Here is a 21,126-nt window from a genome sequence, read left to right as displayed (position 1 = left end):
GAATAGAGCTGTTGAATTGAGACAAAAATTGTTTACATTTTCTAAAATGGCCACAGCTTTTGGTCTTTTTCTTCATCTTCGACTTTTCCTCTTCATTCGGGTAGTTATTCATTGACCATGTAAGATACACTTTTCAAACCCTACATGTCTATAAAGATGTTCCAAGAAGATTTTCACAAACAATGAATACATCCGCAGTCTGTTGTTTGGATTATATTACAAATGCTATCAAATATCGTATTCAAGAAACAATAACTGCAATAACCATTGATTTAATTTCGAGGTGTTTATTAAATTGAATTAATTGCATTATAAACGTGGCACGTGTAATCTCCCAACTGACTTGTGCTATGTCACAATAAATTATCCATTAAGCTTTTCTTTTGGCTAATAACTATCTGATACGCTTCTCGCATCTATTACTTTTTTTCAAGTTATTTGATTTTATCTCAGTGTAATGGTTTTCTGATTGGACTCTCGACAAACTAAGTTACTCGAATCACTACAGCTTATGGCGGTCTGTGTATCGGGGTTTCAGCTATTCATTATCCCATTTTACGCTACGCAGATGACGACTAGGACAAGAAAGCCAAGTGAACTACTGCAGCAGAGTGGAGTGCTATTTGGTGTGACTGGCAAAATCAAAACGCCCGTGAGACGAGTAACTCAATAAAGAACGCTATATGTACTTAAAAGAACGCCTTGTCCACGAAATGAGACGGCACTAAATGGGATTCTAACTAGGGAACTAACTCAATAAAATGCCGTTCGTGTTTTTGCCCCTTAAGAATGCTACGCCGAGTACACTTCGATTAAAAGCATGACAGAGTCACAGCGTGAATTTAAGTACATAACATTTTCGATAAGAAACACTGTTTGCATCTTTGCAATTTTTGGGCTGATGATGGAATAACGCCTTGTCCATAAAACCAAGAAAATAAATTGTTGTAGGCCTATTTCTTTGTGTAAATTGTAATTTTGTCTAAACTGTGGGACACTTTATCATCAGTGGACTTAAAAAGACATGGGATATTAAGTTATTAAAAAATATTCCTAGAGTCCTTTCATTTACATGATTGAAACGTTCGTGACGGCTATACATCTACAAGATATCTCGAATATTGGCAGTTGTACTTCTTACACTGTTTATGTTTACAAATGGACTTGTTTTTAAAATTCCTGTATTCTGACAGGTTACAGTCGTTTCTAAAGACCTTTTTTCTCATAATCTAAGCATCTACAATATTTCATATTTCAAATAAACAACATACAGAGCAAAACCGTCTCGTCGCTTGTTTTTTAATGAAACATATCAAAACTGATAACATATCAGCAGCACGAACGAAACATCATTACATTTCCAGGAATTTTGGCATACACATCAAGTTTGCACAACGTTAAAATAGTCCTTCATATCTTAGTTATATTTACTTTTATTCGTTTTGTTTCTGTGGCATTTCTGAATCCGGCTCAGAAACAACAGAGTAATCTAGGACAGCAAACTCATTATTTTCAGTCTCAGTTCCGTTGTGCGTTTCAGGCTCGACCCGCACGTTCTGTGGAGAGCGGGCCTCCGAAAGTCGTTCTGATTCCTCGTTCTCTGGTATTTGCTCCACCATAAACCCAACCGGCTGGTTTATAGGGTACAGAGGCACCATCCCTAATGAAAAGGGATTCATTGATTTGCTAGCCTGTACCCTCGGGTATTTTGAATTTGGCCTTCTCCCCCGCGGGACTTTCGGGGCTTCTAAAAGACAGTCAATACTAAACGCACTTCTGAATGTTAAAACGCGGTTACTATTTTCGTCATGTGAGGAGGGCTCCTCCGAAGCTCGTGAGGCGTCACCGTCACTGTTGTCACCAACGACGTCAATAGCATCTTCCGAGTCGTCTATTCGGCTGTCAACGTCCTGCGACTGTGACAACAACACGTCTGAGTCCCTACTAAGGCCACATTTCGAGGAGCCCAATACTCGCTTCTTTTCTTCAATCCTTTTCTTCCTTTCTTCTTGCTTTCTTCGTTTCTTTTCCAGACGCTCTTGCTCCCTGCGTTGAACTTCCTCGGGATCTATAGGCTCGCCGCTGCACGTTTGTGGATGGGCGTTGTGGGCAGGGCGACCAGGACCTTTCTTGGTGTGTTCTCTTTTTCGCCACTTCGCACGGCGATTTTGGAACCATACCTAGAGAAGAAACATTGAGGATGACTTCTTATATCGTTGCACTTCAACAGAAGGTGAATCATTTGAATAGGCGCGGTTTATTGCAACTTTTATTACACCGTCAATTCATCCTATGGTGACCTAATTAAGACTTGCATAATACATGCAGAGTACAAAAATCGAATTCAATATTTCTCTCTCTCTCTTTCTTTCTCTCTCTCTCTCTCTCTCTCTCTCTCTCTCAGCTGATCAAAATCCATTTTATTCCCATTATATTCACTTCCATAGGGTTCCAGTTTTGCCCATGGCTAATGACATTTCTATCAAATAGTCACATTGAACCGCCGTTTTTTCTAACAAAAAGGGAAGTCAAAAACACGTAAATAATTCACATATTTCCCCGCTTATAGGGACCCCTTGCCAATGATACAAGACATATCTTTGATAGGTATTCCTTCAAAATTGATTACGGGTTCTAGCTGTATTTACAAAAGCAGGCCCTCTCGGTAATACATTAATGCCCTATTATATTCCGCGAAATGGAACATTGATCCGACTTTGGGTGAACGATCCTCTGACTTTATACCTTTTTGAAAGGCATGAAATTTTAACATCTTTGTCGGCATTAAGTAAACACATTAATTGTTTTTCGGCAATTAAGTTGGAACTTAAGTCGCAAAAAATCAATTAGCCATTGTGTGAAGTCCACCGCTTTTAAGAACAAACGGCGCGAATGTAAACTTTGAAGCACACAATGCCGGCAACGGCCTACGCGTGATTTTTCCTCATCCCCTTTCAGCTGTTATGTAAAGCACATGCTCGACTGAAAGGGACCGGTCGCAGTGTTAGTTATTTTCGACTTGTCATTACAGTTAATTCCGAAACCTGAGCCAATTGCGCTGCAAACTCATCGTAACCTCGACGATGTCTAAATCTTGCCATTTGTGTTTTAAATCAAATTTCCCTATCATTCTATTTTAGTGTGCCTGTGATAACCCAATAAATAACCATATCCACTGCAGTTTCAATCAAAAATAAGAATGCCAAAGAGGCAACTTAATGTGTTGTCCAGAGACATTTTCTGTTTATTTGCTTTCACAAATTCATGACAATATTTGGCCTCTGCGCCTTTCAATTTGGAAACGCCGAGGCAGAAATAATAATTTAGGCTATCCACGTTCTATTAGCCTTGCTCTTTAGGCTTTAAAAATTCATTACGAATCACTTGGGGCATCAACAAGTCCCTTGTCTCATATTTTGGCTGAGAAAGCCTATTAACGTTCAATTCATCAAGTGGGGATAATTGGTTTGTCGAAGTGCGAAGTAGGAGGAAGTTTCTGCTTAACTCCACGTTTCATTTTCACCACAAGTCACCTGGGGCCCTAGGTTCATCGCATTAGAGCACGAAAGTCAATTCGGGTGCTAACATCATACAAATAAAAGCGAAAATTTACGTCGATTCCTGACCTATGTATTCTCGGACACCTCTTAGCCAAAGCCGGCATTCGGTAGCACGCCGCGTTGGGGCTTTCAAGGTACTGTAAACAGTCAACCGCCTCTGATTGTAAGCTTCCTCTGACATTCAAGACATTCACCCCCCGAATCCCAAATAGTTTTTGTCTATTGACACGACCATATTCAATCATACCCGAATGTCCCAAGCTAATAAAATCCGAGATCCTTTACACCACAATAACAGCTCCATTTCACGTGTAATATTTAATTAATTTAACCGATCATTGTTCAAAGTTTACATTAACTATTAATGGAGGAGATCTAGCACCTTAAATGCATTGCTAATAATGGGCCTATGAACAGCCCCATTAAGTCGAGGGTTCGTTTCACACCTACTTTATTGACGAAGTAAACTGGAGTCAATCATTCTCGAGCTCAAGTTAAGCCTAGACGCTGATCAAATCAAGAAAAGGAGAAGAAAAAACTCGGAATATCCTTGTCAAAAGCATCTTGACTTCGCCCAAAATATAAACAGTCATCTTGTTTTTAAGGACAGGAACATGCAGGCCACGCGCACCACTTGCAATGTGCTGCAAAAACTAAAACTTTTGGTTTGTTGAATCATGTTTCAAAACATTTCAAAATAAATATAATTTACATAAATTGGTTGAAAAAAGATTACAGAAACAAAGGAAATATATAATAATATTAACGAAATCTGTGCCACTGCAGTGGTGATCTTCTCATGACGCATCGTTTGCATATTTGACTTCTCAATCTGATCTCCCCGTTTGATGAAGCAGACTTATCATTGCAGGTCATATTCACAATCATAGACAAACGTCCATTTAACGATATCAAACAAGTCAAAACCGACGCAGACACAATGCGGTTTCAATACCAGCTATCTAGCTCAGGAAATGAGGGGGAAAGCCCGCGCAAACCTTACAATTAAGCACCAGAAAGCCCGTCTGAATAGCAACCCAAGGTTTCCTTTATGAAATATCAATGCATGTTTTGACTGACTGAAAAGACAAATTAGCCACCGAATGTGATATGATAATAAAATAATTAGCATCCAGTTTTCGTTTCATTTAGCAATTACGTGAAGGAAATGAAGTATCATTGATACAAGGAGTATAATGCAATCCTTCGTATGACAATTTGCCGCTAATGCACTGCTTTGTTGCGTGTTCTTTAAAAGTTAATTTGATGATTTTCAATTAGTAAAGGCAGCGAGGATCAATATCTCACGCACTCGCAAAAATATTGATATGAAAAATAAATACTTCGCTCCAGTTAGCTATCATTTCTGTTTGATTGAAAGGGTCCCGCCTGGGGAAGTGGGGAAAACACGGCCATAATGAAAAGACGGAGTTATTTTGAAACGGCCAAGAAAGTCAGATTTGTGAACCTTTCTGTGTTTCCTAGTAAAATATTCCATTTCGTCTTCTGTTCCCAAAACTTCTAGGAAATTGATTTAATGTATCCCAAGGACTATGAGAATATGCGTTCCTAAACATGAAATATGTCATCTTATTAACTGTAACCGACATCCGCATGGCATGTCTTTTTACGTTAACTTCTGACTTTTTAAAAATCGAAGTTAAACGCAAAAGAAATTATTTAAACGCTTCAGTGTTTCATTATTTTTATCTTAAAGGACTTTTGACGTTGTTTTCCTCACATTCATATTTCTTTGAATAAAAAAACATAGTTATTATTAGCCTAACTGTTTATTTGCTATAAGGCACAAAAAAGCCCAAAGAAAATTATTCTGATATTTTTCTATTCCACTTTCATCCTGCCTTCAAATACGACCAATTTGATATTAAAATTCAGATTTTATTACAAAAAGTCGACCTGTCCTTATTACTCCACCGTATGTAAAATAAACAATCTTTTAAACAAACTACATGTACTTCATTTCATTTGTAAATGTTCAAGGGAAGTCTAGTTGATTGGTTAATCCCTCTCGGGTGTTTTTACCTGATCCCTCTCGGGTATTTTTAACAAGTGCTTTTATTTTACAAAAACATCGGTTAAAAAGTAAAAAAAATTCTCTAGGAGTAGATGAATGGTATGGAACTTCACTCATATTCAGTCTACTATCCAGTTAATAGTACATGCACCTACACTCATTTAAAGCAAATACCTTGAGTTGTTTAATTTTGAAGAAAACGGCGGGTCTATAGATTTTAACATACCAAGACTATTTAGGTCTATCAAATGGGCAGCGACTCCAGGAGATCACCAATTAAATTCTATTGGACAATAGGGTCCTAGTTACAGATTAACCTTTTTATGGAATAGAAAGTAACCCATGAGCACCAGTGCCTATTTTATTTGTGATGAAATGGCTTCTTATAGACATCTGATGTAAAACTCTTAAGGCCAACTTTGTGCTAGAGGACGGCTTGTAGAGTTTAAATAGCGTTTCAGTCTACAGAGAACGGTCGTTTTTCCACTAAATATCCGAATAAACCTACACCAATTCCTTTTCTTTAACAGCAATGTAAACGTAGCTGGGTACCAAATTCCGCCAAGGTCTAGTCTTAGGCAAACAGAATTCAATGCGAGGCATAAACACGGTCTTATTCAAATATATATTCCATATATTGAAAAAAAAGTACCTGTACTCTAGATTCTACAAGGTCCAGTCTAAGAGCCAGGGCTTCTCGCATGAAGACGTCAGGGTAGTGACTGTCCTGAAAGGCGCGTTCCAGCTCTTCTAGCTGCCAACCGGTGAAGTTGGTCCTCGTGCGTCGACGCTTTGGGTGACAGTCATCTTTTTCGCCATCCTTGAGATCTGCAAAAACATTAGTCCTTGTTGAATTTGGATTTCATTTTTTTTTTTTGGGGGGGATAACGTTTGCTTAAAAGGATTCACAATGTGATGATTTTGTCTTTTGTGTTTTTTTTTTATCAAAGTACGTTTTCACTCTCATTCATTTGCGATATTTAATGGCGAATATATTGGTTTTCTTCGCGTTTTAATTTTCTTAATAATGTGATCTAAAACTTTTTATCACATTATGAATGATAAATTTTTAGATTTTCAGATAGAACTAAGAACTTAATATTCAATTAAGAAATTTAGTTCAATTAATGGATGATATTATGAGCAAATCAAATTATTACAACATTATGAAATCGAAAATTTAACATAATCTGCAATAAGTCCATGATACAATTTACACTGAAATAAAGCACCAAGAAGACGGAGTATTGTATTTATCAAAATAACCATAATTTTGACACGTGGTTTAAATTAGTAAGCAGCAGTAAAACTAACCCACGCTTATACTATCATCCCTTTAATGTACAGGCCAAAGGGATCCGCACCAATTACATGAGCTTACAAATGCTATTTAGAAAGTTGGACAATAATTTTATGGACACATCAAAGAAAACCGACAGACGATGATGATGATGATTTCTTGTCGTATATCAAAAAGTACTCAAACGGTTATATAAAATTTTATGCGAGTTTCGTACACATGTAAGAAACCTCTACCCAAAGAATGAGAATTCCGCTTGAAGACATCCTGTCTTTAAAAAAGAAAAGAAAAACAATTTTGTGGAGAACACAGTTACCACGAGAGTTCCTTGTAATAATAACTTAAGTCCTGGGGGTCTGGCAAAACAAAAATTAACCATTATACACATTTGGTCTGTTGTTTAGCATTGCATCAATGTTAAACACGCAAAAATATTTGTTTAATATTTGGGCTATTTGACGTCCTCTTCGGTGAGGAAATTTACCTAGAAGTAACACAAATATGCTTTAACTCAGCAATTAGATTAACCCTACTTTCTCTTGTCACTTGTCAATTACAATAACAACTACTGGAATTGGGAGAAAAAAAAAGTAAAAAAAAAAAAAAAACCCGTCTTACCTGACCCGGGATCTGGCGAATGATGAGACGATATGCGAGACCCTGGTGTAAGGGAGGTAGGCGATCCCTGGCCTCTGGGTAGTAGACTTTCCATGCTGAAGGAAGAGTGCCCCAGGTTTCCACCTGGAAATTCATACCCGTACGGCCCGCACGCCGGTAGGGGCGTCGGATAGGAGTGCTGCGAAAACGGAGTAAAACCTATACCCCTCCCCAAATGAGCGGCGGGAGAGTTGCCAAACACTCTGTTTTCCATCTTTCCCGTGACTGATGACACTGCGGCGGCGTTGGGAAAATACGACAGCATCGTGATGCCTCCTTGGCTCGCGCGCTCAGTGAGTGTTAAAGGGAGTATTGACACTGTCTCTCACAGTACACCGTGATTTCATCCCGCAGTGCAGTTCGGGTTTGTAGGGCTCAGCCAATCAGAGCTCAGCTTTCTCATCTTCGAGCAACTTGGAAAGCATCATCCGTAAACGGTACGCGGCTCACGCCTCTCTGGACTATTATTTGCTTATCTATTGATTGCTGGAAACGATGTTCATTTCCCGAAATGAATATTTGAGTCTAATGACTAACTCCATAATGAAGTGACTGAGTGACAGTGATAGTGTATTGGAGGCAAGCAGATGCCTATACGCTCCAGGGTAACTTTTTACAAACCTATCCTATATTAATTCGTTTGACATTACTAACAGTTAAGGTTGAAAGATATCTTGTACCTAATACGCCTTAAACCATCATCATCTTCAACTTTTATGGAGGTCGTAAAATTTTGAAAAATAATTTTAAAACATAAAAGTCAACATAGAAAATACTTTCACACGTATTAATGGTTGAACGTGGGAGAGAAAAAGTTTCTTTAACGAAAAATTCCTTTCGACGACATATGAAATAGGACCCGTAAAAATAGATAGCCTATGGACACATGGGGAACAATATCAGTGAGCATTTGCGTGCTAAGATAAATTTTCTTCAATAATAAAGGTATATCCGTTACATTCAACATACTTTGTATTGTCGCGTTTAAATAAAACCAAGGTTAGTATCATACCCGGGCGTCTGAGTGAATAGCCACCGATTTTACATATAGACATCCGGTGAGAACGTCTCATAAAAGTGTAACGTTCCCTCATTGTTTAATGAAAATTAATCACTAACCGGAACGATCCTGGTTCCCTAACATTAAACCACTTTTCTGTACAGGTAAAATATAGAGTAGAAACACTGATCTGTATTATGTGCCTCTCTCACTATAGTAATTAGATGCGCAAAGTTCATCTCAGTATCTGTGACTTTGACAGGAGTCAATTACAGGATTCACTGCGAAAGAAAAGAGCTGGGACAATGCTAGACGAAATATCCCTCGGTCGTATTCATCGCAAATTGAATCTGAGATTCAAACACTTGATAGTTGAAATGGATAGGACATAAAACGTTTAAATAAAGTAAGCAAGTTAAACAACAATAGTAAGGTGAATCGTGAGGAGCCTAGCATAGAGAGATTATATTTGGAGAGAAAAAAGTTCGCAACGGTTGAAATAATCTAAGTTTTAATTGGCGCCACCGGGTACTTTATTTTGTGAAGTTGATTTTTTTCATTCACTAAAAGTAATGGAAATATCGTTGGGCAATTCTTATTTTTCTTCCTCTTTTTTATGTCACTAAATGTGCACTTCTTTATCTCTTCCGCCAGCATTCCAGTAAAAATTTCTTATTATGAGATAAAATCCCCGACCTATGTATTTGAATGTATTTGCGATCGACTTTTGTCATAAGACGCAGGCGGATTCCTTTGAAGAACTATTCCGAGTTATTAGTTCGTTAATGGATTTCTTTGCTAACTCCTTTGCCGATCAAATCCCTTAACTGTTACGTATGTATCTTAACTCACCCATGCAAATTTTAAGCCATCCCGGAATTGGTTAATTACTATTCTATGTATTGGGCACGTGCGCTTGAGTCCTCCTGGTGGAATATTTGTAAACAAATCTTACGTTTATAGCTGTGGTGAGGCTTAACAAACAAATCCAGTAGACTCTTATCTAGATGGTGTTTACACTCTTTTTTCTTTGATTTATTTTATTTTTCACTATTTTTATAAAACGAAAGGCATAATCTTGCATATATTGGTCAAGAGAAATACGAAAGCATTTTTTTCTTAAAGGATGCATCAAAGGTATTGCAATACACGCTACTCTTTTGCAACCAGAATAAAGCCATGTATACAATTTGATCAAATTGTAATGCTAATCGTAGCATTGATTGCTCTAATCACACTTCATTTAGCTTCATTATTGATCAGTTATTACATCTGTTTGACCGCTTTGTTTTTTTTTTGCGTTCTTTCTTTATGAAATTAATTCTTAATAGATAACGTTATTGCATTCCAAATTCAAAAATTTACTTTACTATAAAATATAGGCCTAATTTTAACATCTTTCGATGGTATTTATTGCTCCATTATTTCCATTTTTGATCTTTATAGAAATGTTGGCTATCCAATTTGCTCATTTACATTTCTTTTATTCTGATTCTTCTTTTTTTTTTATTCCATATTAGTATTTCTGTTTTCCTCATCAAGTTGCGATAAAGTTATCCGGCTTTTTCCGGGAAACAATTTGTATGCGTATATGTTACATGCCAGTAAAAATCCTCGAAGTGAAAACCTATAAACGGAAGCGTAGAATGTAAAATTACGTGAGTGCGGATTTGCACCTCATCATCGATTCCTTGTTAGTGTCACCGACACGCTATATCCTCATTTTGTTAGGTCTTTTGGTAGTTCCGACGTTTCGCCACCTTCACCTGTTTCGTTTCATTATTGGGCGGTACTGAAGCCTTCACCCTCATTTCCTTTCTTTTATTCATGACTGACGCCGCGCTTCTATTTGTCTCAACTTCACCTGTCAAATTTAGGCGAAACTAGTTAGTTTCAATTATTCAGTTAATAACGCATAATTCTGAATGGTTAACAATGGAACTGAATGCAGCGGGTAGAGAGCAATATACGGGTTGACAGAGAGACGGTACGTAAAATTACTGAGACCTTTTTTTATTCACGACCCCAACAGCGAACATCAACATACATGTGTATATTCCAGCGTGTGCACTCCGTCCACCACTAAAACACCCAGCTACATGTATTTGTAATATTTGAAAAGAAATTAACGTAAGATAATCATTTACATCTCTAATAAAAGTTCCGTGATGAGTAATGATGCTGCAGCGGTCGTATCTTGCTATCTCTCTCTCTCTCTCCCTCTCTCTCTCTCTCTCTCTCTCACACACACACACACACACACACACACGGACTAACGCTAACAAGGTAGCGTAAATATTAATGACCATTGCACCTGTCTGTCCACCGTTTAGTTTCCCCCCTAAGCCAGAGCGGTGACGTGACCTACTGTCCTTCCCTGCCCTTAAATTATCAAAACAATTGTTGCTTGTTTAATACAATTACAGTGAAACATATGATTTCGGAAGATCACAGGGCTGATACGGTCCTATGCTAGTTTCAACGATCTTAATGAAATCTAAATGAAACGGACACACAGATGAGGTGTTGGCCGGGGCGAGATACTATAATAGATTACACAATATTAAAAAGAGCACTGCCCATGGGAACCGCCCATCAGCAGTTTTTGAAAGGACACCGTGGGCCCAAATGCAATGACTATCATTAATGATTTCGCCGTTCATCAGATGTCAATCCAAAACGACCTTTTCGTAAAACACAATATGCGAAGAGTCATAATGATAGTAGTTATCGTTCATGCGAGATACACTGATGACAGAGCTAGAACCAAAAGCCATTTTATGATCATTTAGATCGTCCTACTAATTACAATCGAAATGAATAAAATTTTCAATTTTTCTAAAGGTGGCCCCAAGGAGACGGAGAAGATTTATTTCCAGTCCTTATTGCAGCTTGTTATTACAGAAAATTTTCTACAGATAGGCGTATAACTCTTGATAAGCATGATTTTCTAAGAAATCACTGGTATTATGATGAAACTTAATGTAGCATTTCCATCTTATTTGGAAAGTCTCTATAATCTTACAACATTGCATGGTTTTCATCAAGGCAGCCATTTTCCTAGAGTTACAGGTATCTTATGGTTAGCTTAAAATATTGGGCAAAAATATTAAATTGAGAAACATAACAGAGCTGTGAAGGCCGATTTCTTTGACAATTCAGTTTGAATTTTTAAAAGAATAACAGTCAGGCATGCTATTAAATTCATAACTATTAACAATTCACGAAATGTTCCCTGAGAGAAATCCATTTAACGACAAATGCTCTTACTGTGGGCAAAAGTTTTGTAACATTTTATCTATTATTATTGTAATATATTTTTAAAGCACAGGAACTTTAATCATTGCGACATTTTCCATTGATTATACATATTATCGATAACGCCGAATAGCTATGTAATAGAATATATTTCCTCTTACAGTTTATGTAACATCACTGCGCCCAGGTTTACAAAATACATTGTTTAGAATTTGGAAATTTCGTGATTTACTGTATTATAGAGTTATGAAATACCAGTCATTACCCCGCTACCGTATTGACTAATATCATCATGTTCGTTTCGAAAAAAAAAAGTAAATGCGCGATTTAAAAACGTGTCCCTGTAAATAACATCCCACTGTTAAAATGCCAAATGCAAGAGTAAACGCTTCATTATCAGATGAAATCGCACGTTTTTGATCGGATTTTCGGGTAAATGATTTTATTATATCTGCTGTCAGTAGATTTTGATGATATGGCCTTTGATGGCCGTTCTTCTGGGAGCCTGTTAAAAGGCAATTCAATTCTGAATACGCTGAAATAAATTCATATAAAAATACAATCTAGTAGGGTTATGAAGAATCCATTTATTTCAAAAATTTGATCGGGAATGTAAATAACAGAACTGTTGCAAAAATACCCTTGATCACTTGATGGTAAATTACATGTACATAATTTTACCAAATAAAATAAACCCGGACCTATAAACAAATTTCTACTTGAGTTTTTCTCTTTGAGTACAGTTTACCAAATTTAATATTTGATATATTATTAAATTTCACTCTGTAAACGAGCTTTTATCTATTTTATTTAAAAATGAATTGATATTATGTTGCTAATGTAATTCTAATATCTTTCAGACTTGTCTCTGAATCACTACAGCACTATGGAGTAGCACAACAATCTTCAACGTCGGTGGGTCACTGAGTAGGATGACAACTACTCCCTTTGAATATAAATATGAAATGTGATGCTAAAATTAATCTCCTAGTCCTTTTCATTTGCACAATTTTGCAAATTATTCAAATTTTAGCAATTTTCCCTTTACAAGACCTGAAAAAAATTAACACTTTCAATGGCGAAGGTCTTTTGAACGGTTAACATTTCATTTGATAGCGCTGTTTTATCTACAGGTGTTTACGAATTACTCAAATTTTTGTAATTGTCCTTTTACAAGGCCTGTTATTATTTCTTAAAAAGAAAATGCCATGGTGTGTCAAATACTAAGCTAATCTGATGGGGTAGCTGTATTACAATGAATAGACTGACATCAATAATATATACATCATTACGCGTCATATCATATCAATTGTACCCCACTCCACGATTTAGTTTTATTTTCTGTTGGTCCTACTCCATCTAAAAATAAGATAAATTCAATTCAAAAGCAAACACAGACCCACGTAAAAACTTACATGGCATAATGTTTGTAACAAAAGAAAATCTATAACATTGATAGTTGGAAAGTAAACATTTACATATGAATACAAATGAGTATACTATACCTACATGCACATTTAGAAAAAGAAAAAAATCTGTTGTAAATCAATCAAAAATATAAATATACATGTTAAAAAAAGCAAAACAATCCAAATGTAGTAAAAAACCGGGTAAAAGTTAATTCTTAAAATGCAATTGCAGCACAATAAAGTCACTACACTAAATATCCACACACAACATACAGAGCTCCTGAAAACAACATTATCGCTGTTGATTCACGCCATCACAAATGCGATACATTCACCCGACCAGAGCTCAGGTCTACTATCACTTAGATAATAACACAAGCAAATTATCCTCTGTACATTTGTCATGGCACAGATAAAAGTAATTTTCCGGGAGTTCTGCTACGCAACAGCAATCAACTAGTGTTTTTCCTATGTCTGAATTTAAAGGGCAGCGCACTGCTGTCATGGATAACTCGGTGAGGGTCACTGGGTACCCGATTGTGTTAGAGGCACCTGGCGATTCTGCTCGGTGGGGTACATTAGTAAGAGCAATCTGCGCTGAAGGCAAATGCTGCGCACCTAACAATGTCAGCTAAACTGCAAGATCTAGCACTGCGGAAAATCCTTTGAGCAATTAAAATGTCATACTTTTTTGGCATACAGATAAGACTCTGTGTAATTAACACTCAAGCCCGGTTATGTTAGATTTTACACACGAATACATTTACAAAATGGAAGCTCATCACATGTAAAAATTGTAGCAATTTTCCATTCGAAGAGGCGTCTTACTGTTCAGCAGCTGGTGTAATCGTGTTGACGACACCAGTCCTCCTAACCGGCGCCCTTGCCGAGGTGAGATGCCCGTATCTCCCGTATCCCCAGCGTATCTCTGTTCATAATCAAGCACCATCTGTTCCAGCCTCTCGACTATGGCTCGATTATTTTCACTAATTTGTTTTCTCGTATGACGACTGGAACTCTTCTTCTGCGGTTTCTCGTCTCTGGCTCGCCCATGTTTTGCTGGTGCAGTAGTTTTACCTTCATTTGAACTTGTGTATCTGGCATTTTTCTCCGTCTCTTGCCCGGACGCGCTTGTCTGGTTGCCGTTATTTGGAACTTGACTTGAGATCTCTGTCGAAATATTGGCCCAATCTTCCATCGCTTCTGGTAGACTTTCGGGTATGTCGGACAATTCCGGGCGCAGTGAGTTCTGCAGCCTTGGTGCCGGTACATCAAGTTGACCACCACCACCATCCTTAAATCTAGGGGAATTCTGAAATATGCCCGAGTCTTCGCTGTCGCTGTCAAAGCTATGGTCCACATCGGAGTCGTCAGAATCAAGACCTGAGACCGGGCTGGGGAACACGTGCTTGTGCCATTCATAATATTCCTGATGAGCTTGGCTTTCTGTCGCGTTCATCATAGGTTCTAGTCTCTGCTTTCTGTGCAGTCTTAGCTCTGGTACCCAGTTCCTGTGATCCAGCCCACGCATCTTACGGCACAGTTTTACCCTGTGGACGTAGGCTAGGTTTAAATCGGACATGTACATATTCTTTTTCGGCGTGTGTTGGGTTAACTCCAATTTTGGAAAATATGTTACAGAATAATGATGTTGTCGCCGTTGCTCAGGAGGACAATCGGTTATGTCATTCACGTTAATTTCAGGTCCAAGAACCTCATCATCGCTGGAGTAGAACAAATCACCTCTGTTCTTTATCAGTTCTCGTTTCAATGACTGCGTCATCCGTGAGTTGTTTCTTCTCTTTGGAAGAGCTCCTTGAGACGGTTCCACTCCATAGCGAGGGAAGTCCAATGTCTGCACTTTAAGTCCCTGGTTGGTAGGGCTTGAACTATCCATACTTTCAAACGTGCGTTAACATTATACCAAACTGCATTGTAGCATGCATGTTTCCACTGGTTCTGTATATCTTCCCTTATGGTGTTCAAGTCATGGTTTTATGTACATCTGCCTTGCATTGAAAACAGTCTATCCGCAACATTCAGTGTGCGATACCGGTTCAAGAGATTTTAATCATGGCGACGTATTTTTCCACAATTTACGCTCAAGTGAGCAATTTCGATTGTAGCAACCAGGTTAGGGTTCACTATTTAAATATCCAATCATTTCCACAAGTCCTTTCCTCTTTCTCAGAATATAAACCCGTTTTCTCGATAAACAATGTTTTAGATGTGCGCTTGCTGTCTTCGATGGAAAAGTTCTCGAAATTGTCACATCAAAAAACCCTTGACTAAAGCTTTTTGATGTTTAGAATGCCATAAGTCACGCTTAAATTAACATCTCCAAGTACGGCGCGAAGTTTTTCTATTGTCGTTTTGTTTGCAATATTTCTATGTCCGAGTGTACTAACTTTATTCAGTTTGTCACAACAGGGGTAAGTGAAGAATTGACTGATTATTTAGTATAAACGAACCTCCATTGAAATACTACAGCTTTTACATTACAATAGAGGCCGCAAGCGCTTTCACGGGTTATATGTATGTAACCTCGCACCTGTGAAAAGTGAGGTGGAGGCAGTACAGAGATGCATACGTGATTTTTGTGTTGAATATTTTACCTACATTCACTTTTATTTGATTAGTTTTAAAACGATAATGGAAGTGTATTTTTTATTATTTGTAATCGAGAATTTTGTATGAGACTTTCTACAATGACAAATAGACCAAAGCAAATATCGTTTGGCATAACCACTGAAGCAATTATAGTTGTATATTAGTGCAGACGTAAAAAAAAAAAAAGATTAGTAAAAATATTGCCTACTGGTTCACGTTTGGGATGTAATTTTTGAAAGGGGAGACACTAAACTCCTTTAAACTCCATATGAATATTAAGTGTATAATATATAATTAGGAGCATACATCATTTGGAATGTGTCTTTTTACATAAGGGAAATATTCTGACCATGCAGTAGGGAAGCTATGTACTACATGAACGGTTGATTTTCACCGTTATTTCGCACATGATTTATTTATGGTATTCTCTGACCACAGGATGCGCTAGTAGTCTGTTACAAAGTTATTGTATCGCCTCGCTCATGCTTAAATTTTGTACACTATTTTAAGAAGCCCCTTGTATCAGAGGGTATATTTTTGGAACTTTGTGTTTCCTCCATCCCAGTGTACCACAAACTTTCATTTTCCCATTCACAACAAGACAGAAGGGAATGAAGAATATTGGTTGTTCGAGATTTGGCCAAACAAGGCCGCTTTTATTATATAACCCCGCTATCCTAATAATTTTAGTGAAACAAATCGTTGCCTATATAAATGTTATGGCCAAAGGGATAAAAAATATATATGAAATATTCAATACGACTCATCATCCTACATTGTAATCCTCCCACTTGTAAAAATGATTAAAATTGGTTTGTTTGATAAAACTATCTGACTTGTAAAATGAATGTGTATTTTGTTTCAAAAATTAAAAAAATATTTTTAACAGCTTTCCTTGCTAAAAATGTCAATAGGCATGCACTAGGAACAAAGTCAATGCTAGCAATGACTCTATTAATAGAGTATGGGAAGACTGAATTCATGCATGGAACCCCCTGGGCAGATTTTGATTTTAACTGCTATTTGTAAATAAACCGGTGATACAATATATAGTGACCAAATATAACTTCTTAGCAGTCCCTCTTTACTTTTCCTTAACAAGCTTACGGCAACATTGAAGAAAGAGAAAGAATTATGCAAGTTTCTCATGGTCACGGTCACTAACAGGAGAAATCAATTCAGCAACACATTTCTACAAATGACAAAGTATTTTCCCATTTCAGTGCGCTGTGCAAACAATGTTGATTGCATGAGTTCCTCTCAAAACACACGGCATTAACCACCCTCTATTTAACATTGTGTGTGAACTTCTGTGGAAAAACAATCGGATAATGGGCCTATCAATGGAGTTCAATTTATATTTGCAATCCTCATGGTGACCCTGTAACTATCGCCCCCCAAAGAAAAATGACAATTTATATACAGATGCAGTTTTCTCTAAAGAGAGTATTGTGGTGAAGCTTACGGTATTTTTATAACCCTAACATGAAGCTTAACCATTTGGCAGGGGTTACTTTCCATGGCTCCTGCAGCACTGAGGAGCAGTACCCCCTGGACGCTATACCGATTTAAAGAGTCAAATTAAGCTGAGTTTCTGCATTTGGAAGTTTGGAGTTAATCGATGTATATAGCTGCTGTAAAACAATGAGGCAGACGATAGAAGAACGGTGTTATTTTATCGTGTGATGTAGAAATGAATTCGAGTTGTTGCCTTGAATCCAAGTAACGCTGGGACGGCGAAATATATTTGATACAGAGATAAACTTGCAGAAAATACTTAGCTGATGCAAAACAAAAAACTCAAAGCGACACAGACAAATGAATATAAATGTCAGCGTTATTATGGTGAAGTGACACATGCAAAAAGTCAAGTATTGTTTTCAGTGGGAATATCAAACTGAGGAATAAATACAACGGAAACTGATTATGTGGTATTGACACAGAACCGTCGATGTTTTCACGAAATATCGTGATTTTATTCTGACTGGAGGATAAAGTACAGGGATTTAGTCGTTAACGACCGCGCTAATACGCGCACTGGGATCAATAACATTCACATTACTAGATGGGGTACCCTATAACAACGACATACAGCAGATATTAACATCGGTGAATATTCTTACGGTGTCAAATTGACCATTCAGGAGCAAAAGTTCAGACGATATTTTGTCCAACTATAGAGATCAGATGAGAGCCATTATCGCAACGGCACCGGCTTCAACGTGTGCTTCGAAAGGTAATAGTCTGTCAACTTGACTATTAACTACGGGGTTTTGTCTATGCTGACAACTGACGTAGCTTCCAGATGAAGTACACCTCAACAAAGACAAACTGTAGATTAATTTCGTCCCTCATTCAACTGGTTTATTCGTATAGCTTTAATATTGAAGTTGTTTTGACAACTTTTTTGGTCTTCTTATAATGGCAACTGGCACAACTACTAGCACGTCCAGCGTAACATGTGACAAATGCTGGTTGCCGCAAACATTCCTTCTGCTTTCACCGAGAGAGCACGAGGCTTATGGACGCCCTCTTCCACATGTCGTCCGCCCTCTTGGATATATGATAAATGACAGTTTAGAAAACGAAATCACCAAGAAGTCTAAAAGTGCTAATATGTCTCAAAAAGATATAAAGCAGTGTGGATATACCAAAGAAAGAGAAAAATCATCAGCCTTACCAGACATTCACAGTGCATCTAAAAAAAGACAACTTTCCACCTCTGAGATATTCAGTAAGAGACACCGGATCGCATCTGGTTCTGCGAAATCGAAGAAGAAAGATCAAGAACTTTATGACAACAGAACAATTGCTCTCCCGACATTTCAAGTCAAAGTAAGAACCAGTGAAGTTGAACGAAGAGACAAAGATTTTTTGGCGAGAACACGAAAATCTCTGAAATGCCTGATGGGTCAGGAGTCATATTCTAGGTGTATCTCTCGAATGACTGTTCATGAAAGGGAAACACTTTCTGGAGTCTTAGGCCGAACGGACCATCAGAATCTGGGAACTGTTATTCAGTCATACAGACCGTCCACAAATATGATACATAACCGACAAGCCATCTCCACTGGGAACTTATTTTCGGGACAGAAAGAAATGAATGAAACACACATCGTAAGAAGTGGCAATGATTCTGGGTACTCAACAAGCTACTCTGCAAAAAAAGGTGGCGATTATAGCCTTCTTTCACAAAAATTATCAAACACGCCAAAGAGCACTAGCATCAGCATCAACCCCAAAGAGCCCAAGACTCAACATATACATTGGCCTAGCTCAGCAGGTGTAAAAAGACAAACAGGATCCGAAGATCCAGAAACAATGCTATCTCCTTTAGTTATTACACATATGGGACAACAATCTAGTCCTTTTGTTGCCTGGAATCAAAACTCGTGCATTGATGAAATAGCAGACTCCAATCGTCAGAAGTCCATTGTTTTGAAACTTCCTGAAATGGACGATGCTGTGAATGGTGAGGAGTTTCAAGCGTATTGCCCACCCAACAGTCCAGATCAATTTCTGTATAGCGAAGAATTGTAGTTGTTGTGGTTGAGCTGGATCACCTGTCGCATTGTGTGTGATCTCACATACAACACGTTATATAACACGTATCGCTTTACCCAAACAATACATTGTACAGTATTAGTATACGCCGCAGCACAGCTTTTTTACTTATTTAACCACAACACGTCTATGTCTTTTAGATGAAAAAATTGAGCTGCATATAAATCATGAAGTTTGCCTAAAAAATCGCCCACGTTAATAACGTCAACCGTAGTTGGCTGCTCAATGTGAATAAGTGAATGATGTGTTTCATTTGTATCTATATTTATCTATATCTTTTCGTCCATATCGATTTTGGGATTTTGGATGTTGATCTTATATAGCTATCGCGATCAGATACTTACTTTATGAATGTATTTTTGACAACAGTCTTTTGATACTAGAAATTGCATATGGCACATACTGTACTTGCGGTGAAATAATCAGAGTTCTGTCTGATCAAAAGGTGGCTTTTTCATATAACCGCGTGTTACTGTCATTCATGGATGCTCCAATTTATTATCAATGTCATGAGCATTAATAAGAGCTCTATTTTTTACAGCACGTGTATTTAAAATTCATTTTTATATCATTCTTAAATTATCATCATTATTTACCGTATTTGTCATTATGAACAAATAACCATTTAATATGAAACTTGTTGTTGTGTTGTTTCTCTCATTGCACTTTGCATAGAAGTGCTTTTTGCTATGTTTGCTGTACGTATGTTTACAGTGCCTGCTATATAACTTATTGAGGTTGATATATGATAAAGACAAAGATTTCACATAGTTGTCATGTTCATATTGTATGAGATATTTTGTGTAATAAGGGGGCAAGCCGAAAACAAAAGAAAACAAATCATGATATAACCATATGTCTTTGCTTTCATATATTCACGTACACAAGCAGCATGTCCACTTGACAACGCATACAATAAGTGCTCATAACAGAACTGAATATGGAAACTTAATCCACCTTGTTAACACATCTGCTTAGACGTCAAGCTAACTTTAATAACAAATTAGAATAGAACGGTAGTTGTGTCTTATAAAGGTTTTACGCCTTTCATTAGTGACAGTTGTTTATATAGTAGTGGTAGTAACTCAACAGCATATCTAAACATATGCCTTGATAAACTATTCCATGTTTTGAGGCATTTATTCGTTTGTTTATTTTTTGATAATAATCTCACCTTTTAAGTCAAACTATTCCCCTTTTCTTAATAGGCGTTGAATTCAAAAATGGGGATAGAGCATCCACTTGATATTTGATTTTGTGGATTGTAATGGTTTCTTTTCATTAGCCCTTTAAATCATATATACACATGCGTTTGCAGCGCGCTTTATTTATTATTTAAGAAATCACCGAAGTATTGGCTATTGTCAAACCAACAACACCGTATTCAACTACACATTATTGGCCCGAGGTACGCTTGATTGCACAGCATTAAATGTCGTATTTTCTTTTATATTTGATCAATTCTCGATACACAAAAGTGCGCATGAGTCTAGAGGCAGCCAGCCTTTCTGCGAAGTTCACGGCAACCCGGAGACGGCGCGGACTGCGTGACTTGTTGCTAAACTTAAAACAAAGCCTCTCAAGGACAGCGGGAAGTGGCTGGATTCGCTCTTGTGATTGCCTCGCCGTCCCTGGAAAACCAAGACACTAGTTATCAAGTAAGCTGATATTGATTGGCTGCTGAAATGTGAGGATCAATACCTAGTTACGGTCGTCGGCACAGACACCTTGGC

General features: G+C 37.6%; 1 protein-coding gene across 1 annotated transcript; it reads right to left on the bottom strand.

Annotated features, from left to right (window-relative positions):
• Positions 1-271: 271 nt before the first annotated feature.
• Positions 272-7,983, bottom strand: LOC106178806 (uncharacterized). The gene is made up of 3 exons (XM_013562156.2): positions 7,514-7,983; positions 6,248-6,423; positions 272-2,180 (listed from the first exon to the last, which is right to left on the bottom strand). The coding sequence occupies exons 1-3, from the start codon at positions 7,815-7,817 to the stop codon at positions 1,434-1,436; spliced, it is 1,227 nt and encodes a 408-aa protein (XP_013417610.2). The 5' UTR covers positions 7,818-7,983; the 3' UTR covers positions 272-1,433.
• Between the last annotated feature and the right edge of the window lie 13,143 nt (positions 7,984-21,126).

Source organism: Lingula anatina, chromosome 2 (genome assembly GCF_051362555.1).
Source record: "Lingula anatina isolate TDL-2025a chromosome 2, LinAna3.0, whole genome shotgun sequence".
Taxonomy (NCBI): Eukaryota; Metazoa; Brachiopoda; class Lingulata; order Lingulida; family Lingulidae; genus Lingula; species Lingula anatina.
Note: the sequence above shows the minus strand (reverse complement) of the source record. Positions and strands in the feature narration are given on the sequence as shown.

Excerpts from the sequence above, each read along its gene's own strand:
- LOC106178806 (XM_013562156.2), bottom strand. The coding sequence starts at position 7,817 with ATGCTGTCGTATTTTCCCAACGCCGCCGCAGTGTCATCAGTCACGGGA. Across the intron at positions 6,424-7,513 it reads TTCGCCAGATCCCGGGTCAG|ATCTCAAGGATGGCGAAAAA; the intron begins GTAAGACGGGTT and ends ATGTTTTTGCAG. Across the intron at positions 2,181-6,247 it reads TTGTAGAATCTAGAGTACAG|GTATGGTTCCAAAATCGCCG; the intron begins GTACTTTTTTTT and ends TTTCTTCTCTAG.